At 39.9% G+C, this 22,650-nt stretch overlaps 2 protein-coding genes across 6 annotated transcripts in view; both read left to right on the top strand.

The window, feature by feature from the left end:
• Window positions 1–7,494, top strand: part of DMXL1 (Dmx like 1) — a 76,979-nt gene extending 69,485 nt beyond the window's left edge. For 3 of the 5 annotated variants that reach the window (XM_026794424.2, XM_014268104.3, XM_026794425.2), the window contains 8 exons: window positions 303–353; window positions 625–685; window positions 1,171–1,298; window positions 1,468–1,560; window positions 2,006–2,097; window positions 3,025–3,077; window positions 4,205–4,422; window positions 4,839–7,494. In XM_026794424.2, coding sequence (XP_026650225.2) covers window positions 303–353; window positions 625–685; window positions 1,171–1,298; window positions 1,468–1,560; window positions 2,006–2,097; window positions 3,025–3,077; window positions 4,205–4,422; window positions 4,839–5,063 — 921 coding nt within the window. In that variant the 3' untranslated portion in view covers window positions 5,064–7,494. The remainder of the gene's footprint in view (window positions 1–302; window positions 354–624; window positions 686–1,170; window positions 1,299–1,467; window positions 1,561–2,005; window positions 2,098–3,024; window positions 3,078–4,204; window positions 4,423–4,838) is intronic. The other 2 variants (XM_014268105.3, XM_014268106.3) reach the window with 1 other exon arrangement.
• Window positions 7,495–9,874: 2,380 nt separating this feature from the next.
• Window positions 9,875–22,650, top strand: part of TNFAIP8 (TNF alpha induced protein 8) — a 56,945-nt gene continuing 44,169 nt past the window's right edge. Inside the window, exon 1 of the mRNA XM_074533528.1 lies at window positions 9,875–10,199. Coding sequence (XP_074389629.1) covers window position 10,199 — 1 coding nt within the window. The 5' untranslated portion in view covers window positions 9,875–10,198. The remainder of the gene's footprint in view (window positions 10,200–22,650) is intronic.

Genomic DNA, 22,650 nt, shown 5'->3' with positions numbered 1-22,650 from the left:
GCTCAAAGCCAGTTTTGGAATTTAGGAGCAAGCATGCTACTGAAAATTCATTGGATCTGTGTTTGCAAAATTATGAATACATTTGAAGAATTTTTTTTAAATTTATTTACTTATTTTATACCAGTTACATGGTATATTGCTTGTTCTGGATGGTCACAAGTAGCCGCTTTTCAATCAATGGCAATAAGTTAGCTAGACTTGAAAATAGATATATTCCTTCCTATTTTTTACTTCTGTTAAAGTTTGTTTACCTCTTTCTTTACATGCTTCTGCCTTTCTCTTGCTTATCTTACAATATTCAGGAATATTCCAATAAATTTAATGGAATCAGAAAGGAATTGGCAAGAAAAGAGGTAAGACTGCAGTCTAAGGAGTGTTTTTATTTGGATCCATACATTTCTGAAGCAAAAGTTTAAAAATTATCTAGATGTATAAAGCTGCAAAAGTGCTAACATCTACACTAGTCTTGGAAGACACAGACTGCTGAATCTCTAAACCCAGTACTTGTTTTCGTAGGAGTTTTGGTAGGAAACAACTCTCTGCAATCACTAATTATTCTTTAGTTTCATAGCTTTTTGTTCAGTAATACTGTTTAATTTTTTTCTATTTTTTTATGTTGAACAGATGCTCAAGAAAGCTATTAATAATGTCAGAAGAATGGCTTCTCATCCAACACTGCCATATTGTGAGTTCAGGTTCTTATAAAAACCAGAAAGATGATATATTTCTTAGTAATCTGTTTTTAGTGTGTTGCTATTTTGTACTAGCACAACAATCTATTATATGTTTTGAAACTTCTTTATAGGCCATACTTACTGAAACTATTTTTCATTTTAAAAACAATATTGGGAGATGTAGAATAGCCTTAAGAAACAGCAAAAAGTACTGTATTTCTCTCTTATTTGTGACTACAATGAAAGATAGTAGCAAAAATGTGTTATTATCTCCAGTAAATATAAATAGCTTCCTATTTCATGAGCTTTTAAATACAAATCATCGTCCAATAATGAGTAACACGACTTTGAGTTGCAGTGGTACGTCCTGCTCCTACACCAAGACAGACACTATGGCATAATTTTTGCACTAGTTATTTTGAGATAGTGTGAGTTTTCTTGAAATTATAAAAGATGCAACTCTTGCGAAAGGTCAAGTAAATATTTTCTGTTGCAGACCTGACGGGTGCTCAGGATGGAAGTGTGAGAATGTTTGAATGGGGTCATGCACAGCAGATCACATGTTTTCGATCTGGTGGCAACTCACGGGTAACTCGAATGCGGTTCAATTACCAAGGAAATAAGGTAACTGACAAAATGCTTCTGTATGCTTTCTCTTCTCCCCTCCTCCACTATAACTGCAAATTAGCAGAAACATCACATGCTTCTAATTTAAAGTATCTTCTCAAAATTGTGGATATTTTCTCCGCAAAACATACTTATGTATTTACTATTACTGTGTACTTTCTTTCAGTTTGGAATTGTTGATGCTGATGGATATATAAGTTTATATCAGACAAATTGGAAATGTTGTCCACTTACTGGAACTTCACCTAAGCCATATTTGGTAAGCAGAATAATAAATTAGTTTCCATAAAGTTGCATTGTATTCCCTAACTTCTTTCTCCCTTCAGAATGGCTAGGAGAGGGCAAGCATTGGGTTGTTAACTGGTATTAATAAAGATTTAAGTTACGTATTTTATGACAGGTTCTTACACTCTGATTACACTTGTTAAGTGGAGAGTGGAAAATGTAACATGAGGTCTGAAATAACTTTAATGTTAATTTAGACTTGTCAATAATTGTCACTTGTCAGTTAATGGACAGTTACATAGGGCTGCAGAGTATATTTCCATAAAAAACTAAGAGTCTTACAAGGCATACCAGTACCTTTGTATCCTATGTTTTTTAAATTTCTTATGAAACACCTTTTCTTCTTTTTAATATTAATATTGCCTGCTTGCACAAAATAATTCCTTTTTAATTAAAAATTTCTAACTGCAATTTTTCAGACATGGCAGTGTCATAACAAAACAGCCAATGACTTTGTTTTCATCAGTTCATCATCGTTGATAGCTACTGCAGGATTTTCTTCTGACAATAGGTAAGATCTATTGTGATAATTCATAAAAGTGAAGTGATGCCATATTCTCTCTCCTTTCCCCCACTTTGGTTTTTTTTTTATGATTCTTCTTAAGCAGTTTAAGAGTACTTCTGCTTGATTTCTTTCTTGGCAGTAGAGAGAAGCAATGTTTGCAGCTAAATTCATGTGCTTGTTAAGGGAGGTTTCATGGGGAAGCACAAATGTCCTGCTCATGTTCTCTGTGAGGAAGAGAAGTAGAAAGGAGGTCCTGAGCGATTTGGCCGGGAATCCAGTGAGGGGTGTGTGGGAATGGTTTAAAGCTGTGCCAGGGGAGGTCTTGCATGAGACTGGGCATCAAGAAACGTTTTATTGCCAAGAGGTTCAGACATTGGAACAGGCTTCCTTGAGGTCAGTCCCCAAAGCCTGTCGGAGTTTGAGGCGTTTGGACAGTGCCCTTAATGACATGCTTGAACTTCTGGTCAGCTCTGAAAGTGTCAGGTGAGCAATTGCATGATTCTTCTAGGCCCCTTCCAGCTGAACTATTCTGTTCTATGCACATGAACCTGTCATAAATTATTTTTATAGCTCTAGGGAATTTGCATAGCTCTAGGGAATTTGCATAGCTCTCAATTTCTCATTTGTTTTCATAACTAAGTATTGATCAAAAAATACCAAAACCTGCTAACATTCCTGTGAATTAAGCTACAGAAGACTGTTAACATAAATGGTTTATGGAAATAGCCAGTTGTAGAATAATTGCGTAGAAGGCATGTTCTTGCAGCATATGATAAACTGTGGAAGTAATTTAGGGTCTGCTCAGACATCATCATTGAGAGTCTGCTTACAGTGCTTTATGCCTGAACAAACCCTTTTAAGGTACAGATGACTTTTCAAGAGTCCAAAATACCTCTGAATATTTGTTGCTGAATTATGGGTTTTTTTCTACAGAAATATTTGTCTTTGGGATACTCTGGTTTCTCCTGCAAACAGCTTGGTGCATGGTAAGTAAACTACGACAACCAAACTGTTTAAACAGAGTATAAAAAAGTGTATATGTGAGTCTATCTTTATGGAAGAGTTACTGTGGGAAGTGGCAGTAAAACATCTTTCATTGTTCTGTGTGAGTGCACCAGTGGGAGTATAAACCCAGATTCTTGAGAAATTGCTTGGTGTGCATATGCGTGATTGGTTTCATGGACATGAGCACCTTCCTTTGCATGCCTTCTGTCCTTGTATCACAAGTACAAGCCAGACATTGCTGTTCTTTTTTTAAAAGGCTCTGGGCAGCTTCTGCTCCAGATCAGTTATTCCTCTAAATTGGATTTTGGGGGTGCAAAAAGTATTTAACCTTGTTTCATTAGTTTTATTTAGCCCTGTTTAGTAGTTTATTTATGTAATAATATTGCAAAGTATTATTACTAATACTTTGTTGCAAATAATACAAGAAATGCATTTCAGTATCTGAAATACAGAATTGAGATCAGAGAGTTGTGAACTCGTTGTACTTAAAGTATGGTGAATGCCTAAGTATATGTGAGAGACATGAAATTTCTAAATGTAAATTCATAGGACCTTTGAACTACAAGTACAGCATACCAAGCTGTGTTGTGATAAGTGTAATTTTCATTCACTTTCCCCACTCATTTAGGGGAGTAGACAGAACCAAATAAATGTAAGAAGCAGCAAATTAGCAGTTAAATGACCAGTGGAAACTTGCAAGATATTTGTGCAAGTAGTTTAGAAACTATATGACTTTAAAAATGGGCATATATGACTTAAAAAACCAAATTATATTGCTTAAAATAACAAATCTGTTACTTTATTAGAATATTATTAAAATAATCTGTTTGTGGTCAAGGATTAATAGTTTTGATTACACAGGGAAATAAAAAAAATTTTGTTTATACAGATTTTAACTGTTTAATTTGAGAGATTTTGAAGGTTTTTTTTTTAGCTTCAGAATGTCTGCGGGGAACATGTATATTGGTACTGCAATAAGTGGGCTGGTTGTGGTCAGCTGGATTGCAGCATCAAAGTCACTGTTGCTACTGTCTTGAACTATTAGGGTTTGATGGAAAATGCAAGTTAGTACAGTGTTTTATTTGAATTACTTTCCTTTGGCTTTCAGCTTTTATCTGTCATGATAGTGGAGCAACTGTGCTAGCATATGCTCCAAAACACCAGCTGTTGATATCTGGAGGCAGAAAAGGCTTTACCTGTGTAATTGATCTTCGCCTAAAGCAGCAGCAACAGTTACTCCAGAGTCATGATTCTCCAGTCAAAGCAATTGCTGTTGATCCTACAGAAGAGTATTTTGTCACAGGATCTGCTGAGGGCAACATAAAGGTATTAATGAGGGAGAGGGAGCAGAGGTGCGGTGTACATTCAGAAAAAATCCTGTGCAAGTGTGGAACAGTCAGATATCATATGTACTACATTTGTTCTTTACTCTGACTTTCACATTTCTGAATTTAATTAGGAAATGTCAGCCTTAACCTCTTCTTAATGCAGTCCTCCTTTTAATTAGTGATAACCTTAGTGTCTCTCTATATTGCTTATTATAGTAAATGAGTACTAGTATTCTATAAATGTGTCATTACAGATTGCTACATATTCTTCTCTTACTGTTAGTGTCAGAAAAGTAAATGCAAAATATTTCTACGTTCTAAAATGTAGTGCAATTCCTGCACAATTCACTGTTGACAATTTTAAGATCATGGTGATTTTCCTTATAAGAGATTGATGTTTTGATGCTTTTCCAGGTATGGAGTCTGTCTGCATTTAATCTTCTTCACACTTTCATCAATGAGCATGCTCGACAGTCTCTCTTCAGAAACATTGGGACAGGAGTCATGCAAATTGAAACAGGACCAGCAAATCACATATTCTCCTGTGGTGCTGACGGAACAGTAAAGATGAGAATCTTGCCTGATAGATTTAGCCCTTTAAAGGATGCGTTAAAAAATGATGTGAAATTTATGATCTAATGTTTTTCTCAGAATAGTGAATAACATTCCCCTTCTGCTGTCTTTGAAAATATTTTTCCTGGAGCTAACCAACAAAGGAGATGCACAATGATAGCTTGTGATACAAAGATGTTTTGGGTTTTTTCCTTTCTCTCCTTCTGCCCCCAACCTCCTATTTATTAATTACCTGGAGCTTTTAGTCCCTGATGCACTAATGCCTTAAAGATTAAAAGGTCCTTCAGATTTTGATCATTGCCTAAAAAGAAAGCTAAATATGACTCCAAATTACATAGTTATAATTTATGAAGATGTTACTGAAGTGGTTTACTCTTTCTTTTGAGATAATTACACTCTCACCTGGAGTGTACCATCTGGGCATGACCTGTGCTTATATTCAACACCTTGCCACCTTGTAAAGCATGTCAGTCCTGATGGAAACCTTAGATAATGTTTTTTCACTGTGGCAACCATAACTGTCTCTCTTCTCAATTGTTTAGTTAGCCAACAATAAAAATGTATACCTATGTGCAGAAGAGAAACAAAGTTTCCAGGAGTGAATAGTCCTGGTCATGCAGACATTCATATAAGGAGCCACTTTTTCTCTCCATTCCTGAAATCCAGGCTGTTTACCTCTCTAACTTGCCTGATCTCCTTCCTCTCATCTAGAGTATAAGAAACTGAAGGATGTTCTGTAACTTGTCTTCTGTTCTATAGCTTGAATCACTGCCATCAGGGTGGCAGGCTGACCTTTTAAAAAGAAATATATTTTTAACCCTGAACACTCCCTTTACAAAAAATAAAATGTAAATATGAATGGATATCTTCCTAGTAAAATAGCCAAGATTATGTGTGAAGCCTTAGACTTGATCAAAAATACACAGGAAGATAGTGCTTTAGGATATGGCACTAGAATTTCTTGAAAGACTATTTATTTAGATATCTGTAGAGGAAATAAAAGAAAAACCCAACCTAATTTATTTTTACATTTTTTTCCAGTAAGACTTTTATTTAGCCCAAAGATAGTCCATTCTTAGCACTTACATTCTTGTTTGTCTGTTTTTCCTTAGTACTTTAAAAAAGGAAAAAGTAGTTCAACAGCAAATTACTTCTACACTGTCAGTCTTTCTTTCTTGATGTTTATGTTTACATCTGGTGTCAGATGAAAGAAAACAAACTGAGAAGGATAGATGTAGAGGGGTTTTTTTTGCCAAAATATTAGACTGCATAACTTAAATGTTTGACCAAATTTTTAATGCACAAGGCCTTTACTTTTTTTTTTTTTTTAGTCAGCTAAACTGTTTCTGTATGTATTTTGGTTTACTTTTCTTTACTTGAGAGTTTGACAAAGGTTTAATTTGTAAATTAGATGTGAGGCTGGATTACTTGAATGCCAATGGTGTACTTTTTGCTAAAAGATATTTTGTGAAATATAGCACCAAGATATTAACTGTAAAATAAACCTGTCAAATTAGGAACTATGGGGATAAATAAAGCATAGCAGAAATGAAGGGCTTGTATAATGAACTATGTAACATTCTCAGGATGCTTTTATCTTAAGAATATAAAGTTGTTTAAAAAGATTTTGTAAAATGTATTAAGGTCATTTTAAATGTGTGTTTCGCAAGTTGCAGTGCAAACACTATGAAGGTTTTTATGCACATAACCTGAATTTTCAAATTGTGCAATAAAAAGAATGTGAATGTTTTGCCATGAAGAAACATGTGACAGCATTTCAAACTGGTACAGCTGTTCAGTGATTCAGTTGTAATTGTTCTTCCTTAACGCTTAGAGAATGAAATTGAATGTGATTTCAAAGCAGTTTAAGTACAGTGATGGACCAGAAAAGTGACTAAAAGTGACACCACCTTACAAAATAGACTTGCCCAGTGAGTATGAGTTATCTGCTCAGTGGCTGAGTTTCTACTATTCTTCATTCTTGTGGAAGAAGGAAAACAGTGGGATAAACAGCAGCACACTGCTTTAGAATCAGCTGAAACCGTCATGACTTTGTGGCTGCTTTATATACATGCGTCAGTTTTATACACCCACTGAACTAACGAAGTTACATGTGCAAAAATCATGGCAGTATTATATAATTATGTCCTTGATGTTTTGTCCTTAAATATTTATATCTCATTAGCTTTAATACTTCAAGCTCAAATCTGTTGTACTGGCAATCACAAAAAGCTGTCTTACCATCTGCAAACTGAGCAGATTTTAAATGCAATTTGCCAAGACATACAATGTTGTCATTTTTCTGAGTAAAGCTGCACTTTGAAAAATCCTGGCAAACTTACATGCTTATACCAGAAAAGTACTGACCTTGACCAGGCATTTTCAATAATGTTTATAGTTACCATAAGCTATTCTTGAAACTAAATTATGTAAAATCACAATGTATTTGCCACACCTTTATAATCTTTCCAATAAATCCTGCAGAAACTCAACCTTCTAGAGTTCCATGTTGCTGCTATTTCATTTACAAATCAGTTGTTCAGTTGCATATTGGTCATTGCTGTTTAACTATTGTAAGATGAATTATCAGTAGCTTTCTTGTAATGATGGATTAAAATGAGTTAAATTCTGTTGTATATGAAACTTTTAAAGGGACACTCTCAACTTTGAATCTAGTCATTGGAGAACAACTGAACTCGGAACCCTCTGGCTGTTGCCCTTAACTTTCACTGACTTTTGTCCTCCAGCAATTAATTCTTTTTCCCTGTTGCTATGCAAGTTACTCAAACTTAAGGGTACTAGTGCCTACAGAGGTCCCAGTGCTTACAGTAGCCATGTGCACAAATTGAACATAAAATTTGCTTTTGCCAGTGCTTAATCAATAATACTTTTTTTGTCCAGACAAATTAATTTAGCTTGTAGTTGATAATGTCCCTTTTAAATGTCATAGAGTGGAAGCTGTGACTTGTGTTTGTCTTTGTAGCAGTACATGATGCTGTCAGAGTGTGTCATTCTTGTGTTGCTGATTCCCTTACCTTAGACACACGATCCAAGTTCTTCATGATTACTTCAGCAACTTGTGAAAGTTAGAACTCTGGCCATCTAGGTACTTAAACTGGCTTGCTGTGGGACTTTACACCACCGAATTCTCAGCTGACAGCTGATGTTGCAGGATGTTGATGGAGAAAGGTAGAAGAGATGCAGATTTTGTACCATGCCAGGGTGGTGCAGGGTGAGGTCGTAGATGTTCTCCTGCATTTTAGGAACCTCAGAACCAGTTGCAGGAAATAAACTATGGAGATATCCTACTCTAGGTACCCCCTTCCTATTAAGAGCACCCAATGTTAGATTAGATGCAATAGTTATGAAAAAAGCAACAGTGATTAAGGGGAAATAAGCTTGGAGATTATATATTCTCCAAGGTAATTATTTTCAAATGTTTATTTTTACTAAAAATAGCAAAACCATCGCTAATGGCAGGTTCAGCACACTGATCAAATTACTTTCTATAAAATAAAGAAACTGATTTACCAAGTTTTGTAGTGTTTCTTATTCCTCCCGTATCTAGCTCTAAAATATGCATGATTTTTTTTTTTTTAAATGTCTTATCGTGTCATGCTTTATCTTTCCTTGTTCTGACTTTTTGGTGTTTGGGAGGGGGACGGGTTGCTGGGGGTTTGTTTTTGTGGTTTTTTTTTTTAATATATAAGTAACAGAATTGGGCAAAACAAATTATTGTGCAGTGTAATGAGGCTGATGTAGTAATGGCACTTTCTGTTGTCTGCCACAACTTAACTTTTGAATCCCCTTTTCTGTTTCATTTAAGCTTGAAAACCTGTGTCGGTCTTGGGGAGCTTCATCCACCTCTGTTGTCGTCTCTATCAGAGGTACAAGTATGAATACACCTGTTATGATCTGATGAGTGAGAGATGCCCAAATTAAGGAGCAAACGAGACAAAATGTCAGTTCAACAATAATGACTTCATTTGTAGCTTTTAGTGTGTAGGAGAAAGAGAAAGAGAATGCCAGTAGAAGACAGTCGCCACTGACCGATCCAGCGGTGTCCTGTTGCTCCGTTTTCATCCTGGGCTTCTCAGTGGTGTGCTGGGGGGACCTAATTCATCCTTCTTTTAGAAAGTTCTGTGCAGGAAGGGGTGCTGGGTACACAAGACAAAACTGATTATGAAGATTTTTCACTATGTGTTTTAGCAAACAAAGGAATCCATGCATATTGGCTGCAAGGTGCATAGTTCTCTAGTCAGTACCAATACACTAACCTTGTATTGGTTAGTGATTCCATTATTTCCTAGTCTAATTAGTTCTTTCTCTATTTTGAGTCAGTGGATTTCTTGGATCCGAGGGCTATGACCTTGTTGCAGTCTCCCCCACCGGCGTTACCTCTTATCTAATTAAGATGATTGTAGCACGGTTGCTCAATTGGATTTATTGGCATCTTCTTTATCTTGGGAGCTCTGCCTGATCTCCTTGTGGTGCGTGAATCTGGCACTTTTTAGTACTACTACTCAGTGGTACATCCTTCTTTCCCAGCTTTGTTAATCACCCCCTGGCTCATTAAGCAGAATAAGCAGTATTGCCTTTATACAGCCCAGGCTCCTGGTAGCCACAGCGGGAACTCTGGAGGCTCTTGGTGGTTGCAAAGGCCGTCTGTCCTGTAACTTGGGATGCTCCTCTTCGTCGAGAGGTGTGTAAGCTGCTGCTTCCAAAGTCTCTCCCGGGAGATGAACGGACCGGGTTCTGCTAACCTGATCTTGCCCCTGCCAGGCCTCGAATTAGCACCTTCCTGGCACGAATGCCCCTCCTCTCTGGCCGTAATAGTGTTCAAGGCTTGTTCTTTAACTCCTAGGAGCCCCTGCGCGAGTCACACGACAGTGGGTATGAGCAGAGCATGCGTCTCCTCAGGCTCTCAGACAGCTGCTGCCAAAGTTTAAACCGCCTCTGCATGCAGCTCGGTGCCTACCGACGACTGCGTGCAGGGTTTGGCGGCTGCCGCCGGTGCGAGGGGCGAGGCGGGGCTCGATGGGCCCCGCCCCGGCCCGGAGCGAGCGCAGGGCAGGGCAGGGCTGGGCTGGCAGCGGCCCCGCCCCGGTCCCGGCGGGAGCCCCCAGCCCTCAGCTCCGAGCCCTGAGCCGCCGCCGCGCCCGCTCCGCTCGGCACCGCCGCTGCCGCCGCGCCGCGCACACAGTGAGTGCCGCCCTGCGGGGCCCCGGCCCCTTCCCGGGCCCCTTCCCCATCCCCAGCCCCGTCCCGGTCCCGCCGCGCCAGGCGGCCCCGGCCTCTGCCCTGCGCGCCCTCAGCAGCCGCGGCCGAGAGCGGCGGCGGGGCGGGCTGGGGCCCGGTGGCGGCCCCGGCGGAGCGCTGGGCTCAGCCCGGGGGGCGAAATGCGGCCCCGGGGTTGGGGCCGGGTCGCTGCCGCCTCCTGCCCCGGCGGGTCCCGGCGCCGCGCTGCGGGTGGGAGCTGCCCGGAACCACGCGGGGAGAGTTTCCTCACCGCCGACGTGCTTGGGTGAAGGCTGCTCTGCTCTGCGATACCGAAACTCTCCGCTCCTCCTAGCCTAGCTTTTCGCTGTTTTCCCAGAAATGTTTCAGCTTTCCCTCGGAGTGAGCGCTGCCCCGCGTCCCCCTGTGCCGGGTCGCGCAGGACTGAGCTGTACTCTTGAGGCAGAGGCAGGCGTGGTGATACAGTGAAGTCTGCACGGTGGTGGTGAAAGAAACTTTTCTGAGACGCGCCAGTTTGGCTTTGAAGTACTACTAGCAAAATTCCTGAAGTTCCGCCTGTAGTTGTATCTTATTTACGTACTGCTAATCAAATAAACGAGATCGCAGTTCAGTGTGCATTTTTCCTTTTTAGAAACCTGAATGGTCAGACCTTCCACACCTCTGTGTGTCTCTAGAGGTACATGTTCGCAGTCTTTCCTGACCTCGGGTAGAGCGAAACACGGTCCAGGTGATGCTTCCCCCTCTGTGCTCGTGTCCTGTTTCAGTCACTCTCCTTTGCCGTACTGCTCGGCGAAACCACTCACGTTATTGCAGCCTGGCCAAAACTTCTCCCAGCTGTCGTTTTCACGCTCACTGCCAGGGTTGACTGCTGCCAACTCTGTTTATCTTTTGTCAGCTCTAAATAGGAAATTTGCTTTGAAAGAGCATCGACAATGGAGGCAAAAAAAAAAAAAGTGTGGAGGGGAGGAGTGTTGCGGTGGAAAGAGGTCCGAGCCCTGTATTTGGAAGACAAAACTTTGTGAACTTGGAACATGCTTAGAAGCAGGAAGAAGGAACTGAAATGTTCTAGTACGTTTGCATTTAGTACTTGAACTAAAACGTTCTAGTACATTTAGTATCTCTGCTTCACCTGAAAGCAAATTTCACCTGGAACACTATTGAAATAGAAGTTGTGGTGCAGGTCTTTGCAGGAGCACAAAATACCGCAGCTTGCAATGGAAGCTGCTCGCTGTTTGCCCTGACAACAGGAAGCCGCTCATTTCCGTTAAATAGTAACTCGCCTAGTCTGACTAAACCTAGATTTCAGCGTGCTTCATGGCTTAATTTATCTCTTTTGAGTTTTCTTTAAATAGTTGCTGCTAGGTAAAGAATAATACTTGTTGATTGAAAAAGGTGAGCAGATAATCAAATCTCAACTTTGGTCAGTTTCGTATTTTGGTATAACAAGGCAAGTCATCCAAGTGATGGACAGTAAAATGCCTAATAAGCATTAAAGCAGATGATGCATCCTTAGAGTTTAATTTTATACAAAACTAACACTGAACTACTGAAATAGCAATTTATGGTATGTAAATGGTGGCTGGTTTGAGATAAGTTATGTTTTAGGATTAATTTTCTTCCAAGTTGCAGATGTTTTTCTTGAGTTTACCTCATAATAGAGGTTTTGGGCTAGAATTCACCTTTGTGTTTTTTGTTAATCCTTGTACATGAATAGTACAAAAATGAGAAGGAAAAAAGGTCACCAAATGGTATTTGTCATAATCTTACCATTGTATATATCCTTTAAAATTACCTACTTAATCTAAAAGGTTGGCAGTACCTTTCCATTGGTTTTTTTTTTGCATTTATTATATTCTAGCAGCTTTTACCATGTTCTAGGTAAATTTGGTTACAGCTTCTACATCCTTAAGATAAATCGTGAGGCAAATAGATGGTACTGTACTACTTTTACTTTTGTCTTTATTTTCCCACTGCCTTTGTAGGTAGGTTTCTTGTGATTTTTTTATATTTTCCCTGTATTGGGCTAATAATTTAAACTACTTTCATCTTCTCCCATTGACAAATTTCTTAATTGTTTTTGTCTGATTTTGTGAATCAGATTGAATTGGTGAACGAAACAAAATTTTACTGAAAATTAAGTATATAGGAAGAATTTTCCAGCAGGGAAAGTATTCTTTGTGCACAATATACCTTGAAAAAGTGTCGAGACAATTTCAGTAATGCGTATCTCAACTTGACAGATTCTAGCACTCTTGTTTTAGTTTGGATTATCAATAGACAAACTGTGGTGCTCCAGGAGCTATGATTTAGTCAAGTCAAAGTAACTTGGGGAGTTTTTTGGTCTGGTCTGGGGGTTTTTTTTGTGTCCGTCCACTCACAGCCATGAGCAGCCATGTTGTCAATTCTATTTGTGATAAAAATGTTTACAACATTCTTCAACTGTAATGTAGTGCAAATTCTAGTCCTCTTTATTTTATACTGGCTTTGGAATCACTGAAAGTGAGTATGGCTTGAAATTGCATGGGTTTTTTTTCCTCTTATGCCTCTAATGTCATCAGATCCTAAGACCCAGAGTAAATGTTATTTGTGTTCAAGTGAAAGTTAAGATGGCATTTTTCAGTTAGGCATGTGAATAAGAGGTTTCACACGGCAGTTTTGCATTCTCTTTCTCAAGCAATGTTTTGCTCAAACCAGAGTTTCCTTTTTTAACCTAGAGATTGACCTCAGCCCCACTGAGAAGTGAGCTCTGTGCTCTGAGACTGAGGTGTGTAATTTGCAGAGCAGTGGCAGCACTTGGCGTTTCTTGGCATCTCTAACAAGTCTCAAGAAGGGGAAGAGTGTGGAATACAGGATTTGTGTTAGAAGCTGTTAATCGTGTGTTTCAGGTGCTCTTGTCTGAGCTGATTGTTGGCACTGTCACTTCCAGCCAAAACATTATTTCTTTCTTCATTTCAATGTGGTTGTTCCTGGAATCTCTGTAGCAAGGCCGGTGTGTGAGATGGTGCGCTAAACAAAATGCATAGCTTTTAAATTACAGGAGTTAAAGCTGCTCCTTAATTTCAACACATTTTTATCTGGAAATACAGATAATGGATAGTAAATGTCTCAGTCCTTGTGCAAACCTTGCGAGGACTTTAGAGGTGTTACATGACTTTTGATGATAATACCCTTAGCTGGCACTGATGAGTTGTATGCTGAGGAGAGTGGGATCAGCAAAACTGGACACATTAAAACCCAGCACTTTTTCCCAGCTTATGGAGTCATGCAGTGAGGAAGGTGGGAGTGCAGTAGTGCTGGCCCATGGAAACTAGGCTGGGTGCAGCTGTGGCTAATGGCAGTGATTTGGATGCACATCTGGCCCTGGGTGATGGTTGTTAAACCATTTGAAGGAGGCGTGTGTGCGTGAGCTGTGGGCTGGGCTCTCTGTGCTTGCCATTGAGCAATTGCTCTGGCCTGGACCTGTGTCTGGAGGCCCCAGTATGGACTGGTGGAACTTCCGTTTGCTGTAGCAGTTTGATATTTATTACCTGATCAGTTGCAAAAGTCTTATTGTGTGGTGTTCTCAGCTAATGGATTAATTTTTCCTGTAGCACTGGAGCCTTACTGGAACATGTCTGAATAGTGTGCCCATGCTAGGGAGGTCTTGAGAGGAATTCAGGAAATGGCAGAGCAAAGCAAACTGTTCTAAACAGTACTGGCTTCTATAGTTGAAGATTTTACATGCTTGCTTCTTTTATTGTCTTTGGTACTTATAAACTGAATTTCCAGCTGACCAAGTATTTTTACAAGCAATATATTTTTTTCTTGTTTGGTGTTTTGTCTGCAGAAGTTACTGGGGCACAGTTATATTGAGGGTGCACTGTAAATAACTGAAGAAAAACATGTAACTATAGTCCATGTTATTCCTCTACTTGTAAAAGGAAAGACTATATTAAACTTTAGGTAACGAGAAGCAGAAAAACAATCTGCAAGCAGAGGAAGCATATACTTGCATGTCTCATCTGTTAAGGTATTTGTCTCTTGAACTTTGAAGCTGGAACACCTCTCTGGTGGTGGAAACAAAATCCATTAGTTACCTGTGACTGATTGTCCTCTCCAGCATGTATATGACACACAGATAATGTTGTAATTTGGTTGTCTTGAAAGCCATTTTAAGTAATAATAAGTGATCCAATGAGAAAAAACACCCAAACATGCCTGTTAGGTAAAAAGTGTTTAGGAAGGAGACAATAATTTTATCCAAATACATGCTAAATTGAAATTTATCAAAAAAAAAGTTACCACATTTAAATTACTGATTGTGCAATATGGGGTGTGTAACCACTGTGATTCCATGAAGAGGAATTTCTCTTTAACTTCTAGCTGAAGTAAGTTGTACTCAACCCAATTCCCATACTCCAGTGCTGCCCACTTCCAATTTGATGCATAGTACTGGGCTATCTAAAGTATGTTGGCATTACTGAAGAATATTATACTTATCTGAAGAAGTAACTTTACCTGCAAGTACAGGTGGGTGAAGTTCTGGAAGTTAATTGTACAATTCTGAAAAAAAGGGTATTAAAAATTAGGCTTCAGGTGATGAGGAGCAGTCTCTGTCAGAAGTCTGTTGGGTGTATGTGCAAACTAGCACTTCCAGCCTGAATATATTGCTGCTTTCGCTCAGTTTTGAAAAAAATAAAAGCGTAATTTCCTGCTTTTGCCAGTTCTGCAGAAATCTGAGACATAGGTGGGTCATTGCTATCACTGGCATATTGTTGATGGGATGGGGATAAAATAATCTCTACTGGTTTCTTATGGACATGGGCACTGAAAATGTTAAGCTTTATATGGGAAAGTATAAAAGTAAAGGATATGTCTGGGCCCATGAATCTTCTGCTGTGTTCCAATTTTGAAAAGTGATGTTTGCAACAAATCCTTTTTATCCATAAATCGTACACCGTATAGCAGAAAGCTTATCCCCAGCAGCTATAAATAGTGAAATGATCCAAAATATGATTCAGCTTTTTTATTGCCATGTCCAAAGTAAATAACTACCTCTTGACTTGCTGAAAGCATTCCAGTGTGTCGTGGGCTGACCTTGGCTGGCTGCCAGGCACCCGTCAGAGCCGCTCTATCACTCACCCTGGTAACTGCAAAAGGGAGAGAAAGTAGAACAAAACGTTCAAGGGTTGAGATAAGGAGCAGGAGAGATCATCCACCGAACAGGATCACAGGATAATGAGAAGTGAAGTAAGTGTTAAAAACACCTTCCCCCCACCTGTGCCTCCTTCCCAACTCTCCCTTCTCCCCAGCAGTGCAGGGAGATAGATGGGGGATGGAGTTTTTGGCTGGTTCATTGCGGGTTTCTGCCGCCTTCCTCTGCTGCAGCGTGGGGTCCCTCCCACAGGAGACAGTTCTCCAGGAACTTCTCCAGCTTGAGTCCATTCCGCAGGGAGCAGTTCTACATGAAATGCTGCAGTGTGGTCACTCTCCCATGGGGTCAGTCCTGTTCCCCCAAAGGGTCACAGGTCCTACCCAGAAGCCTGCTCCAGCATGGGCTCCTTTCTCCAGTGCTGTGCGGGTCCCTGCCGGGAGCCTGTTCCAGCACAGGCCTCCCATGGGTTCACAGCCTTCTTGCACACACCAGCTCCACTGGGGGTTCTCCACGACGTGCAGGTGGAACTCTGCATCCCTGTTACCTCCACGGCTGCAGGGGAATCTCTGCTCCGGCACCTGCATCATCTCCTGCCCTCCTTCCTCACTGACCTTGGTGTCTGCAAAGATGTTTCTCTCACAAGTTCTCACTCCTCGCTGGGCACATTTTCATCCCCCCAGTAACTTTTTTCTCCTTCTAAATATGTTACCCCCGGGGCGTTGCCATCATTCCTGGCTGGCCCAGCCTTGGCTCCTGGCACATCCATCCTGGAGCCGGTGGGCCCTGGCTCTGCCAGGCCTGGGGAAGCTGCTGGCAGCTCCTCACAGCAGCCACCCCTGTAGCCCCCAGTACCAAAACCTGGCCCTGCAAAACCAACAAGTCGCGCTATTTTAACAGTTACAAAGGACATTTTAGTGCTTCTTTGCCTTGGGGAAGAGAGAGGAATTTGCTGCTGTGTTAATTGCTATTAATAAAGCATCACCATTTTATATTAAATGCATTTGAGACCTATCTCTTGTATATCATGGTTAACTAGTATGAAATCAGTAGCAAAACCATACCTCCTATCTTTTGCAAAACATTTGGTAGATGGGGTTTTTTTGAGTGTTTACACACTGTGGTTTCAGAATGTAGAGAAATATTAGTTTGGTGTTAGAAGGTAGCTGTGCCTTTCTGACTCATCTGCTGCAGATGGTTCTTTCTGAGTGGTAAGTATGTGCATGCATAAAACAGATAGATAAGGTAAGCCTGGTTAAATGGCCTGTAATTAAGCCCTGATTATTGAGTTGGTTTGGAGTATTCATAATTAAGATATGTGTTTGTTTATGATATCCTTCCACTTCTCAGCAGAAGGTTACTTGTTTTGTATATATGCTTAACCCATTTTCTTTAGTGTATTAAAGTAATTTTCAGTCTCTGTGGAAGAACCTTTGCCCGCCTTCAGCTTATTGCACATCCTTCTTCCTCCATTCAGAACACAAATTCTGCATTTTATCTGGTACACTTCAAATAAACTTTTTACTTTATACTTTATAAGGTGAAACAAAAATGAACAACTGCTTAGCAATTTTTTTTAAATTCTAGCTCATCTTGTTGTTTTATTGTCAGTAACTGTTGATATTAAGATTTTGTTTAATCCTGATATATATAGCACTGTCTTTATGACTAACTGCAGGACTGTTTTATTAAAAAAAAAAAAAAATCTTCTTGTGAGGAAACATTGTTGTTTCCTCACAACCTTTATGTCTTTGATATGGAGAAAAACATTTTGCTGCTGTTGGGCCTGTAGCTTGTAGTGTTTGGGATTCCAGACATAAAATCTGTGTCTCAAGTAGTCTAGAGCTGATTATTTATAGTGTTGCTAGAACTTTCAGCTCTGTTATCTTTTTGGCATGACCGGAATGATTCTGTAGGCAGATAAGTGGGGTTTAGTGGCATGTGAAAATTAGTTATGTTTTTTATGAGATTAAAAAGTAGAAGCATTTTGCAAAAGATTCAGGAAGGAGGACAAGAGGAACAGAGCAAGAGAAACAAATCTGAGCATGTTGTGAGAGCCTTGAAGTTTGCTTGGCTGTCCAAAAGTTTGCAGGTCAAGTTAGAAGAAGATAGTTGATAACTTTTATGTTTATTTGTTTTATTATGGCTAGGATGTTATAGTGAAACAGGGAATAGGAAAGCTCATCCTGATCCTTTAGGTCCATTGCACCCCTTAACACTCTGTGAATCTATCTTCCGTGATTTCCAGGGGTTTCAGAATAATTGAAACACACTGAGGGGAAGTCTTTCTCTGTTTGACTTCAGTTTTATTTTCTTTGTAGTTAACTGTGTATAAATTACAGGATGCTTTAGCCTCCTCTCTGATGAAATAATGAAACAATACAGATCTGTTACTATAAGCAGTGCTGTAGGAATCTTAATAGTTTTGTGTAGCTGCCAGACCAGTTTTTTTTTTGGTCATGTATTTGACAACATACTGAGGGATGGAATTTCATCTTGTTTGAAGATCTCATTCTAGAAATTGTTTGTGTGATACCCTTGTATTGCCATGCATTTCATATCAAGGTCTTATCTGCTACTTTTCTGAATTCAATTGATTACTTCCAGGCATATTTACTTACTTTGTTCTCCATTAAGTTGTAGTACTTCAGTATATTAGATCACTCTCACATTAAAGAAAAAGAAATATTCAAATCTTGTTTTATTTTGAGCTTTTGAAAGTTTATTAGAACTTACAGGTAGAGCTGAATGATAGTAGAAATGCGATTAACATCTGAATTGTAGAAAAATCTATGTAATCCCAACAATGAATTTGTGTTGTATTGGTCTGCAAAACACCACACTGGTCAGTGATGCAGAAAGTATGCTGATTGCAACCAAATGCTTTTGTGCAGGTTTGCCAGCAGTATTTGCTGTACAAGTGGTTTTGAGTATGCAGGTGGATGGTTTAAAGTCACTTGAAATGTCAGTTTTGTTTTTAATACCAGGCAGATAACTGGGGGAATAGTGAATGGGAAGTCAGTGATAGGTGATAAAATATTTATTCCTGTGAGGTGTTCAAATGTAATCTCAGGTGATTAGAAGTTTATACATTTCTTCTGCTTCAGATCTTACATTGGATAGTATGGAGAGCCTGAATTACTACTGAAAGATCCATCTGCTGAAAGCATGTTCAAGGCAGCCCCAAAAGATGGAAAGCTCAGGACATGATCCTTGCTGTTGACTTCATCCCATGGACACTGCTGTCCATCTCAGCCACGATCCCTAAACATTGGTTGTTTGCCAGTTTTTTAAGATTGGCTTTGTCCAAGTTGTTTATTGTTACCCGTAGTTTTTTAGAAGTTTCTTAGCATTTCAGCAAACTCATTTTTCTAATTACTTGATTTAAAATTTAAGGCCTTAAAAAAAAAAAACCAACCAAAACCACAAAATCCCACCCAAACTGTATTGGTGTAAAAATCCTGCTTTACGTGGAGTACCCAGTTGTACATATCAAGCCAGGTGTTTAATTTCAGTGATCAGAGAAGAAGGTGTATTGAAAAAAAAATTCTGAGTGTTTGGGTCCACCTGATGGAAATTTTCAGCATTTAAGACCTATAAAGCCTCTAAGTGCCTAAACCAGGGCATGTGCTGCTGTTCTGCACACAGGAAGCCGTGTCACAAAACCAACCTTGCTTTCTGCTCAAGCACAAGAATTTATATGCATGTGACTGAGGTTGGGGAAGGAGAGTGTGGGGTTACAGTGGACTTTAAAATTTAGGTTTAAAATTATAGGAAAGCAGACCTCTACTAGTCAGGCTTAAGTGCAGCGTGTAGCATTTAATAATCTCTAAGCTTCACAACTGTATGTGAGAAAGGTAGTACAGAATTCCACAGCTAAAAAGGCAGTTGTGATTTATTTCAATTTTTTTTGTCTTAAAACAATGTCGCTTAAAAAGTGAATAGCTACAGCACCAATCTGAAAGTTGGTGTTCTGAGTCTTGATGGCAGTAAAGACATTAATGGAGAAGAGTGTCAACTAAAAGATAGGCAAAGGAATAAATTATTAGCTAGGAGGATTAAATTCAGAAGTTGGATCAAATCAAATACTGGAATAAGGATTAGAAGAACCCTGAGAAGCTTAAATGAATGCCTTGAGATGAAAAACAAAAGACTGAAGAGAAAAAAAAAAGTGTGTTTATAGCTTTAATTTTTCTTAATATGAAAAACTGAGTAACATCATAATAACATAAGCTGAATAATAAAACATTTAACAGTGCCAGGCAGAAGAGAGGTCTTTGTCAAAGGCTCTTCATAGAAGAGAAGTAGTTTAGATACCCAGCATGACAGTCTGAAACTATGTGATCATGCAGCTTTTTTTCTGTGCTCAGTCAACTAAGGGCTTGCTCTGTGGCAGTGGTAGAATCAGTGGACTAAAACTTTTCTGGATTTTTTTTTTTTGGAGGGTATGAGCTGAGAGCACCACAGTGAAAACGAAATGCATGGAAGGCTTCCCAGCTCTAGAGCACTTTGGGGCATCCTCTTGCCTTGAGAAAAGCTCTCAGACCCACCTGTGCCATTACAGGAAGCTCACAGCTGGGGTGACCTCTGTGCTGCCTGTGGGCATCCTGGCTGGCTGTGGGCATCCTGGCTGTGGGCACCCTGGCTGTGGGCACCCTGGCTGTGGGCATCCTGGCTGTGGGCACACTGGCTGTGGGCACCCTGGCTGGCTGTGGGCATCCTGGCTGTGGACATCCTGGCTGGCTGTGGGCATCCTGCCTCGTCTGGGGTGGCATCAGGGAGGCAGGCACATCACACGGGTGCCTCGGGAAGCGTGTCCCCAGAGTGGGGCTGGTTCCCTGCCTGAGAAGCCATCTGCCACCAGCAGTGGTGTGGAGCCCGAGAGGAGCGCGTGTGTCCCCTGTGGTGGGTGGGTGACCAGGCACAGATCTCACGGGGCTGTGCTGGCTACAGAGGCAAATAAACAGTTGGTGTCACACTGGCAGTGTGAAGAACTGTCGGCATTGCCCAATTTCTTCTTCTGCTCAGGTGAATTCAACTGAAGTTCCCTCAAGGGCAGCACTACTGGGCCTGACTAATTTGGAGGCAATTTGTTAAGGTGCTTAGCGTTGCTGCAGTGTAACCCTGAAAATAACATGCCTTAAGCTTGTTTATACCTTAAACAAGACCATATTTTAATTATGGTGTTCAGGCTCTTGAGTGAGTGCTGCTTGTGGAAAGCTGTGCATCCTGCTAGCGGAGGCCCTTCAGTAGTCAGAGCTGGGAAATCCTCTGCTCTGGACAGCCCCCATCCCTCTCTCAACCCTCTTTACTGACAGACAGTACTATAGAAACAGTGACTTTCTCCAAAATAAAACATGAAAAAACTGTTACATCCTGCTAGACTTCTCAGTTGAAAAGCACATTGTAACATTTTCTGCTCTATTCTCCATCGGTGGCCTCAGAGCAAGCTGTGGAAGTCTGGAAGCATGCAGCGGAGCACAGCACTTAGGTGTCTGTATCCCAAAGGTTGTGCTCCCGTGTCTGAAAATTTTGGCTGAGTACAGTAAGGTTGAAATGGGAAATAGCTGTCTGCGCAAATGTGCAGCAGTTGTTCTGTAATGCTCAGTGTGTGGCAACTTACAGCAAAACTAACTCCTATTTTGGATCTGAATCTTGAAACTTTCAATGCAGGATTACTTCAATGGAATAAAAGGCAGTCAAGTGCTTCAAAACCATAACATCTTTTTTCCCTTCCCTTTAAGTTATTTCAAGTTGTGTTATTTATGCATAATTTAGTTTTTATCTATGAACAGACATTGACAGAGTAGTTCTGTTACTTAAAATGGGAATCCTGAGGAGATTCACAAGTCCACGTAGTTTAGAAAAAATGTTACAGCAACAATATTTTTACAGTCTAGTCTAACTACTGAGAGAAGGTGAGAAGATGAATTAGTGAAGTTACTCTAACATAAGCTAGTGAAATAAGAAGATGAAATTCAAAAGCTGTGGAAAGACTTCAGTCAATAACTTGCCTGCTCCCTTAGAACTCTCTTCTTTGAGTGCTCTAAAGGAAGTAAAAAGATTAGTTTTACACCCATTCTTCTTGTAGTACCTTTGGCACTATACATGCACGTATGAATGTTTAGTATGACTAGCAAAGTTCACCATTCCTCTTTTTATGTGCTCCTTCTATGCAGAGCTTGTACTTAATTCTTTCCCATGCTCTTCTCCTCCTGAAAACTGCCTGGAGATACTTGAGTAGTGTCAGATAAAGGCAGTCCTAGATGTCCCAGTAAAATATAATCATCACTAAAGGAATGTAGGTTCCTCTTTGAGTACACAAGATCACTTATTGACGGTGGAGGTGTGTAAGTCAATTAGTGCTGGTGACTATAAAGCTGGTTGGATGATCCAGGGTAAATATGCTCCAGATATTGGTGTCTGTTTTGACGCCAAGTTGAAAAGAATCTGTTGGAGGAAACTTCTCTCTGCGACATTTTAAATTCCTTTTACTTTACATGATTGGAAGAGTTCATATTGTTTTTATTGGGATAAAGCTTCCTTCCAAACTGTCAAAGAGAAGAATGTAATTTCTTTTGTGTTTTGCCATTATTCAGGTGAGAAAATTTCAGTAACTGGTAATGTTAGTATTATACAAGATAGTTGTATTACATAACATCAGGTTTTTTACAGTTAGGAGGTAATTCATACCAAGGTAAACTTTGTTATGCACAGAAATATTTCTCAGACATCTATTTGTAATGCTTATTTATTGATTTGATTCATTAGGTGCCATGTGCTTTCAAGGTTGTTTTTCTGCCTACGATTCATATCTCTTTTCTTTTTTTTTTTTTCAGAGTGACAAATCCAGGCAGGTTTCTCTAAATTTCTCTGTAACAGCTGCATGTAGTTACATGTACATCAAGTAAGTGTAGTACATCTGAACAGTGTTCTCTGTATGAATAACATACAGAAACTACTATGATGAAAACTTTTTTGTGCTTGGGACCACAAGCTAAATTTCTTCTCAGAATCTAATTATTCCCTCATTCTTTCAATGTATTACTCTTGGACTGAAGAAGGTAGCTCAAAACATTCAGACCTACATTTTCATTCATAGATCTTTAAATATTTTTTTAAGCAAACGTTACACCTGTATTTACTTGCAAGATGCCTGGTGTAATTTCAGCATGCTGGTATTCTCCTTTTTTCCTTGACTATATGCTCCCATGTTTTCAGAATCATAGAATGGCCTGGGTTAGAAGGGACCTTCAGAGGTAGATCAGGCCTGGCCCTGGTCCC

This window comes from Zonotrichia albicollis, chromosome Z, assembly GCF_047830755.1.
Source record: "Zonotrichia albicollis isolate bZonAlb1 chromosome Z, bZonAlb1.hap1, whole genome shotgun sequence".
NCBI classification, from domain to species: Eukaryota; Metazoa; Chordata; class Aves; order Passeriformes; family Passerellidae; genus Zonotrichia; species Zonotrichia albicollis.
The sequence above is the reverse complement of the archived record's forward strand: the minus strand, read 5'-3'. Positions and strand labels throughout refer to the sequence as shown.